This window comes from Eimeria tenella, genomic scaffold (assembly GCF_000499545.2).
Source record: "Eimeria tenella Houghton genomic scaffold, Eth_scaff209, whole genome shotgun sequence".
NCBI lineage: Eukaryota > Apicomplexa > Conoidasida > Eucoccidiorida > Eimeriidae > Eimeria > Eimeria tenella.
In genome coordinates this window covers 1-8,328 of record NW_013541935.1, presented here as the reverse complement: position 1 = coordinate 8,328, position 8,328 = coordinate 1, and the positions used below count along the sequence as shown (strand labels likewise).

At 39.7% G+C, this 8,328-nt stretch overlaps 2 protein-coding genes across 2 annotated transcripts; one reads left to right on the top strand and one right to left on the bottom strand.

Moving 5' to 3' along the window:
• Positions 1-2,432: 2,432 nt before the first annotated feature.
• Positions 2,433-5,493, top strand: ETH_00028660 (uncharacterized protein; the record flags this gene model as incomplete). The annotated part of the gene is made up of 9 exons (XM_013374490.1): positions 2,433-2,481; positions 2,982-3,094; positions 3,478-3,591; positions 3,891-3,983; positions 4,328-4,379; positions 4,531-4,609; positions 4,934-4,987; positions 5,198-5,316; positions 5,435-5,493. The coding sequence occupies 9 exons, from the start codon at positions 2,433-2,435 to the stop codon at positions 5,491-5,493; spliced, it is 732 nt and encodes a 243-aa protein (XP_013229944.1).
• Positions 5,494-6,895: 1,402 nt separating this feature from the next.
• Positions 6,896-8,187, bottom strand: ETH_00028655 (uncharacterized protein; the record flags this gene model as incomplete). The annotated part of the gene is made up of 3 exons (XM_013374489.1): positions 6,896-7,003; positions 7,195-7,828; positions 8,112-8,187. Coding segments are annotated over 3 exons (818 nt in total), but the record flags the coding sequence as incomplete, so codon positions are not given.
• Positions 8,188-8,328: the final 141 nt, after the last annotated feature.

The window sequence follows — 8,328 nt, the reverse complement described above, 5'->3', positions numbered from 1 at the left end:
TTTATTTCTTTCTTTTTATTTTTTTATTTCTTTTTAATTTCTTTTTAACTTCTTTAATTTCTTTTTTACTTTTTAATATCTTTTTAGATCATAGCTACTGTCTGGAGTGCAGCTGCGACAATCCCACTACAGGTGCGGCTGAAGCAACTGCTCTTTTGCTTCTTTATTTGCTGCTGCTGCTGCTGCTGCTGCTGCTGCTGCACTTATTTGCTGCTGCAGCATCTGCTGCTGCGTGTCCCTCAAAACGCTAATTTCACATTTGCGTTTTTCCCCTTTTCTTCCTTCCTTTGAACTGCCGCCTCCTCACCTGCTGCTGCTGCTGCTGCTGCTGCTGCTGCTGCTGCTGCTGCTTATTGCTGCTAAAGACTGTGCTGCTCTCAGGCTGCGGGTGGTGAGCTGTTGCTGCTGCTGCTGCTGCTGCAGCAAACCGCCAAAGGCCGCAGGCTGGCTTTTGGGGCTGGGCGAATTCAGTGCACCTCTTGTCAGTTTCTGCAGGCGATAACTCGTGGGTCATTTTAATGAATTAAATGAATTAAATAAATTAAATGAATTAAATAAATTGAATGAATTAAATTAATTAAATTAATTAAATTAATTAAATTAATTAAATAAATTAAATAATTAAATAATTAAATGAATTAAATTAATTAAATGAATTAAATGAATTAAATAAATTAAATAAATTGAATGAATTAAATAAATTGAATGAATTAAATTAATTAAATTAATTAAATTAAATAACTAATCAATCGCTTATTTAATTAATTTAATTGCTTCAATTGATTTAATTTAAATAATTTAATTCATTTAATTCATTTATTTTGTATTTTATTTTGTTTTTGTTTTGCAGAAAGGCTAAAGGGCGCTGAAGTGTCTGGCTGCGGCTCCGTCGCCCTCAACGGCGAAGTGGTTTACAGCGACGCGTTCGGTCAGTTTTATTTAATTTATTTATTTATTTATTTATTTGTTTGTTTATTTGTTTGTTTGTTTGTTTATTTGTTTATTTATTTGTTATTTATTATTTAATTCGATTTAATTGGCTGTTTGGTCCATTTGCTTGGTTATTTGGTGACTTTAGTTGCTTTAATTCGCTGAATTTGTTCTTTTTGGTTAATTCCTCTTTGGCGCTTTCCGGCTTTTTCAACTCCCGATTTGCTGCAGCTTTCGCCGGCGCTCGCTGAAGCAGCAGCAACAGCAGCAGCTGCTGCTGCTGCTGCTGCTGCTGCGGACTTGGAGAATATTTTTTTCTCTTTTTTCGGCTTTAATTCGATTAAATAATTAATTTAATGCGGATTTATTTGTTTATCTTTTTAAGAATATAATACTGTTCTCTCAAAGGCGAGTAGATAAATACTTGTCTCTAATTAGGCAGTTAGTTGAGGACATGCACACTTGCTTCCGCAGTGTCTGTACACTGCTGCAGTCGAAAAGACTTTTCAAGTTTCTCTTTAAAATAAAATGAAGAAAAGGTTTTTAAACATCAAAAAGAGTTAAAAAGAATAAAAGAAAACAAAAAACAAACTCAAGAAGGGGATTTAAAATGTCAGAAAGAATGAAAAAGAATAAAAAGAATTCAAAGGATAAAAAGAATTAATTTTAAAAATTCACTTTTTATTATTTTAAATTTGAATCGGCGCCTCAAATCAAATTCAAGATGAAGTCAAACAGCAAAACTCTTTCCAAGTTTAATTTCGGACTTCATATTTAAATGACTTTCTCGAATTACCTATTTAAAGTTGTTTTGATGCGGAAAAAATGAAACCGAATTTAAATTTGAAATAATAAAACTGAATTTAAATTTGCAGATTTGTTTTGAAGTCCGCAAACTAGAAGTGGCCGGCTGTCTGTCCAGCTTTCTGAGATGCGCCGATTCGCAATAGAAAATGAAATGAAATGAAAGTGAAATGGAATTAAATTAAATTGAAGTTAAAATGAAATGAAATTAAAATGAAATGAAATTAAAATGAAGTTGAATTGATTTGAAGTTGAATTGATTTCAAATTCCTCCAGTCTACACTCAGATCTTGCGAGGCAACCCGCACTGGCGGCGAGTGGCTAGGTGGAGGCTTGGCTGGGGGGGTGGGAATTTGAAGAGTTGAATTGGAATTGAAGTTTCGAATTATTTGAATTAAATTTAATTTGATAATTTGAATTTGAATTCAATTCTAAACGAACGCTTCGCCGCCGCTTTCGCGCGCTTTCCACAAGTGACCCTACGGCTTGCAGCAGCAGGCGCACGCAGCAGCAGCAGCAGCAGCATCGAACCATCTGTGTGGCTGCTGCTGCTGCTGCTGCTGCTGCTGCTGCTGCTGCGTCTGTTTCTTTTCTGTTTGCCTGAGAGCGAAAGTTTTTCTTTTTTTGTTTTATTTACTTCGAAAGTTCACGAAGAACTGCCCGGCGAGCTGAACTCCGCAGAACGCCCCTGAGCCACAATGAACGCCGGCGCTGCAGATCTCGCGTGGCTTCCTGGCGACGCCGACGGTGAGCCGCTGCAGCTTCTTTTTGTCTCCATCAATTTTCAAATTTGAAATTAATTTATTTTTCAACTTCAGTTTATTTCAAATTTGCAAATTCGCGCCGGAAAAGGCCCCGGACTCCCCGCGAGAGGCTCCAGCGGCGGTGCCCAGCCCCCAAGAACAGACAGCGCTGCCGAATTCAAGTTTCTTTTGAATTAATTCCACTTTTCCGAATTTTTAAAGTGTTTCTGCTTCAATTTTTCAAAATTAAAAGCTCCTTTCAAAAGAATGAATCCTTTTTCCCGCGCTTTCCGCGAATCTGCACGAGCCAAGCAGCAGCTCTTCTCGAAACTTGAACTGAACACAACTTGAATGCTGCTTTCTCGGCTGTCTGCAGCGCCTCTGGAGCAAAACTGACATCAGAATGCATCATTTGAACAGATATTTATTTATTTGTCTTCAAATAGGAGGCCGAGAGGCTTCAAAAGGCTCTTAAAATGCCCTTTTCCCCTTTTTCTGCTGCAGAACAGTTGGCCCTTGGACTCCGCATCGTCTCGAACTCCTACAAAAATCGCGTGCAAACGGCCGACACGGAAATTCGGCAGCTGAAGGCGCAGCTGGCGGAGAGGGGAGAGCAGGTGGGAGTTGGCACGCTTTCACCGAAATTGGGAACATTTTGTTGAACTTTTGAAAGAAAAATGAAGAAAAAGAACACTTAAGAGAGTCCCAGGCCTCATTAATATCATTTTGTTGATAATAAAAGTACTTTGTTGAATTTTTTGAAAAAATAATTTAAAAAAGACTCCAGAGCCTGATATCTGAACTCAGGGCCTTCCCTGTGCACCAAAAGCGAGCACAGCAGCAAAAGATAGATGATTGAGAAGCTGCTTTTCGATATTTCCGCATTTTAATGTTCAAAATCTCTTAGTTTGCATGCATTATTTGTTGTAGATGCCTTTATTTGCATGCAAAAACGCTTTCTAAATCTCAAATTGATCTATTTTGTGCGGATTTCGTTCAGGTTTCGAGTTTGCAAAAGAAATGCAGCGCCCTGGAAGTTCAACTTATTGAACAGACCCAAAGAGGCAACCAGCTGGTGGAGGAGAACAAACAGCTGATCGCCACCACTCGAAAAGTGCGGCTAAAACAAGAAAAAAGATCAAATTCAACAGTTTAATTCAATTTAATTCAATCTAAATTCAATTTAAGTTTTATTTAATCTCAAATGCGAAAAGAGCTGCAAAATAACCCGCTTTCTCTCCTCCAACTCCGAGAAATACGAAATGCAGCAAATCTTGCAAAGTCGAAACTCATTCATTCCTTATCTGCGGACCCTTCTTAATTCCCTTTATTTTATTTCTTTTTCATTTATTTTATTTTATTTTGTTTTATTTTGTTTTATTTCATTTTGTAATGTTCATTTATTCTTTTCAGCTGCAAAAAGATATTCAGCGTCTGGAAAACCTGAAGAAAGCTGTTTTGACTTCCATTCAAGAAGACCGGCCCGAGGCCGACGACTCAAGCCCAGTGAGTCTGCAGCGGCTTTAGCTCCTCGTCTATTTCCTCCAATATAATCCGAAATAAAAATAATGTTTTGAATTTAAATTGCTTTTTCGCAAAGTTTTGTTTTTCTCGAGAATGGACTCGCGGGGAATTCAGCGCACAATAGGTGCGGGGGCTGAAGGCGCCTCGAGCAACTTAGTGCAACTTTTGTTTGTATTTTTCTCTAATTATTTATTTTTATGTTCTTTCAATGCAATCCTTTTGTTTCCACACCTTTAAATCATCTACTTTCCCGTTTTTAAAATGTAATTCTCTTGTTTGAACACTTTAGAAGTATTTATTGTTTGTCTTTTTGTTTTCATTTCCAGTTCGGAAGTGCCGAAGCCGCGTTTCCAGCGACAGCCAGGCGGACAGTAGCGGGTCAGGCGAACTCTCCCTCGAGCCGTACGAAATAAGAGAGAAAGCGGGGCGAATAGCCCCACCCAAGCATCCAGAAATGATTAATTAATTAAATTAGTTATTTAATTATTTAATTCTTTCCTTTTTTCCATTTTTTCCGCTTTAACTCCAGAAATCAGCTCCATGGAAGACGCCGCCTTGAAGGGCGTCCGGCTGGACTTCCGCAGAGCTGGAACGGCGCACGGAACTGTGTGAGACGGCCGAAGGACTTTTCAAATAAAGTGGAATTTAAAGATTCAAACTATAAAATGTTGTTTATTATTTTCATTTAATTATTTATAATGCCAAATTCAGCGAATATAGTCACAATTCAAATTGTTTATTCAACTGTTTGTTACTTTCTTGCACTGACGCTGATCTGAGTTGCTGAAAAAGAAGCTAGAAGAAGCGCCGAACTGGGGGTTTTCGGAAGTTTCTGTTTGAAATGGTCCATTAAGTTTGAATTACTTTATTTTAATTATTTTAATTGAAATTAAAATAAATAAATTCAACAAATATATTTCATTTCTTTTCAGTCTCACGACGCATGAAGACCCTTCCGCCAACGCCGACGGGCGCGCGTTCTTCCGGTGAGTGACAGACACACGACAAGCAGCAAGTGCAGAGAGCCCGCGATCAAGTGGAAAGCTACATTTTAACGAATTTATTCTGCAATTATTTCTAAAATGCATGCACTAAAACACAAATTGTGTTGAAATTAGCGAAATAAATGGCTAGAATGCGCTTTGAAGCGCATGCGAACTCCCCTGAGTTTCTTCTTTGCTGCTTCCGCGCTGCAGAGCCGCCCGCAGCCGCTTGTCCTTCGAAACCTTTAATGCCTTTTTGGCGAACATCAAAAGACTAAATAATCAGCAGCAAGATCGAGAAGAAACACTGAGGACTGCTGAGAGGCTATTTGGTGCGTCGGGTGACCAGTGGTCCGGTCCAGTGGTCTCTTGCTGCTTCGCTGCAGCAGCAGCAGAGCCAGCTGCGCAGCAGCGAACCTCCAACTTTGCTGCTGCTTCCTTGCGCTGCAGGCGAAGCAAATGCAGATCTTTTCGAGGACTTCAAGACTTTGCTGACTCGCCACGCTTGAGTTTAAAGACAGATATTTGAGCAGTTAAATCCACTTTTAATTTGCTTCTCAACTCGATTTGAAGTTGCAAATGCAGCAAAACACAAACTCTACCTGCTGCTACTGCTGCAGCAGCAGCAGCTGCAGCAGCAGCAGCTGCAGCAGCAGCAGCTGCAGCAGCAGCAGCTGCAGCAGCAGCAGCTGCAGCAGCAGCAGCAGCAGCAGCAGCAGCTGCAGCAGCAGAAGACACTTCCCCAGGCCCTCTCAAAGGAAATATTCCAACTCCAATTCCAATTCATTTTTCATTTTTTTGTAAATTTGAATTAATTAACTTCCCAGCGTTTGCAACTTCGCCTTTGCCAGCTCAGCACTTCGCCATTTTATTTACTTTCGAAACAAAAGACCAACTGTTCAAAACGGAAAGAAGAAACAAACAAAAGTAACAAATAAAAAGAAACAATAAATCCAAATAAAGGACAATTAAAGCAACAAATCAAACAAAAAGAAAAAGTAAATAAAAATAAAAACGTAAATTTAAAAAGAAAAAGAAAACTTGAACGCGAAAGTTTCAGGTCAGCCCAAAGGCAGCAAATTGCAACTTGCAAGAATGGTGTCTTTCTGAAAAGCTAAAATAAATAAAAATAAATAAATCAAATTGAATAAATAAATAAATTAATAAATAAAAGAATAAAAAAGAAATAATAATTCCGAATTGAGACTTCGCCGTTGTTGGCCTCACTGGGCCTCCGGCGGCCGAAGAAGTTCAACTGCAGATTTTGTTGGAGTTAAATCTAAAAGACTAAAAAGGAATTAATTCATTTAATGAATTAAATAAAGGAATTAATTCATTCAATTAATTAAACAAGGGAATTAATTCATTCAATTAAAACAAATGAATTAATTCATTTAATGAATTAAAATAAAGCAATTAATTCAATTAATTGATTAAATAAAAGAATTAATCCATTTAATGAATTAAAATAAAGGAATTAATTCATTTTCGAGCCACTGAAACGAATCAATTCATTTTAATTTGATTGATCAAATGGGTTGGTTCATTTTAAGGGCTAAAATGAAGTATTTCATTTCATTTCAAATGCTCTAAAGTGAGTTGGTTTATTTTAATGGTTAAAATGAACCAACTCACTTTATTTCAATCGTTGAAATGAATTAATCTATTTAATTTTATTTGTTAAAATGAACCAATCCATTTAATCACCAATTCATATTATTTCAACTGTTGAAACGGATGAATTCGCATTATTTTAATTGTTGAATAAATCAGTTCATTTCATTTTATTTCTAAAATGAATTAATTCACTTTATTTTAATTGTTAAATGAATTAGCTCATTCTATTTTAATCCTAAAATGAATTAATTCATTTTATTTTAATTCTAAAATGAATTAATTCATTTTATTCTTTCAAATTCGATGAGCAAATCCCCCTAAGTTTTTGCTGCCCTTCCCTTTGAGGAGCTGCTTTTGCATTTGGCGGGCTTTCCGTTTCGTGACAACAAGACTGGCGTTGTTCTGCAGCAAACAAAACAGAAAAATGAAATAAATTCAAAATTAAATTCAAAACTAAATTCAAAATTGAACAAATTAAGTTCAAAACTGGGACAAATAAAGTTCAAAATTGAAAAGAAATGAGAAAACGCAAAGCACCCGCGCCAACCCCGCCAGCGCCAGCTGTCTGTACACCCCAGCAGCAGGTCACCCACCTGCCCCCCGCCGGCACTTCCGATCACTTGCATTAAATCTGCGTCTTCTTCGAGTTCCCGGAGCACATCAGCGGGGTTCATTTGCGTTTTCTTCCCTTTCCTGCTGCTGCTGGCTGCAGCTGCTGCTGCAGGTGCTGCTGCTGCAGGTGCTGCAGCTGCTGCTGCTGCTGCTGCTGCGCTGCTACGCGGCGCCGCGATCTTGGCCTCCAGGGACTCGCAAACTGCTGCCAGGAACTGCTGCGCCCCTGCTGCTTCTGCTGCTGCTCCGAAAACAGCCCCCGAGGGCTCGCGGCAGCAGCAAAGTCTCCCCGCGGAGAAGTCCCGCAGCAGCAGTTTGGCCACGCGGTGTAAGTCCAGCTGCCCGCCTCTGCCCCCCGACATGAAGTGCCGCTGCGCTGCCACGCTAGCCAGCAGCGCTGCAGCTTCCACGCGCGCCCCCTGCTGCAGTGGACCACTGGTCCCCCCAACGCTGCTGCTGCTGCTGCTGCTGCTGCTGCCGCTGCTGCTGCTGCTGCTGCTGTAGGGATTCAGCTTCAGCGCAGACCGGTATGCCTCCGGCGAAATCCCGTAGTGGCGGATCAGCGAGTAGGGAATGGAGTCGCAAATTAGCTGCACTGAAGCCAAATAGTCTCCGCTGGCAAACAAAAACAAAAATAAATAAATACAAAATTAAATTAAAAAAAGATCCGCAAAAATAAACCCGAAATGCGAAAAACGCGAAGAATCTGCAAATTCAAAAACGGCACGCAGACGGTCCAAGTGCTGGGGTGTACGTACACCGCAGCACTGCAGAGGCAGCAGCTGGAAATGTTTATTTTTTGTGGGAATTCTTTTGAAAAACGAAATAAAAGTATTTTAATCTTCAAAGGAAATAAAAGTACTTTAATCTTCAAATGAAACAAAGAAGTTGCATTTACCGCATCTCGTCAACTGGCACAACTCCGTGCAGCACCAGCAAGTGCTTCGACTTCACCGCCTTTGGAAACACCAGACCTGAAAAATAAAAGCAACTCAACTGTGCAGCAGCAACACAACTGCCCTGCTGCAGCAAGCTGCAGCAAGCTGCAGCAAGCTGCAGCAAGCTGCAGCAAGCTGCAGCAAGCTGCAGCAAGCTGCAGCAAGCTGCAGCAAGCT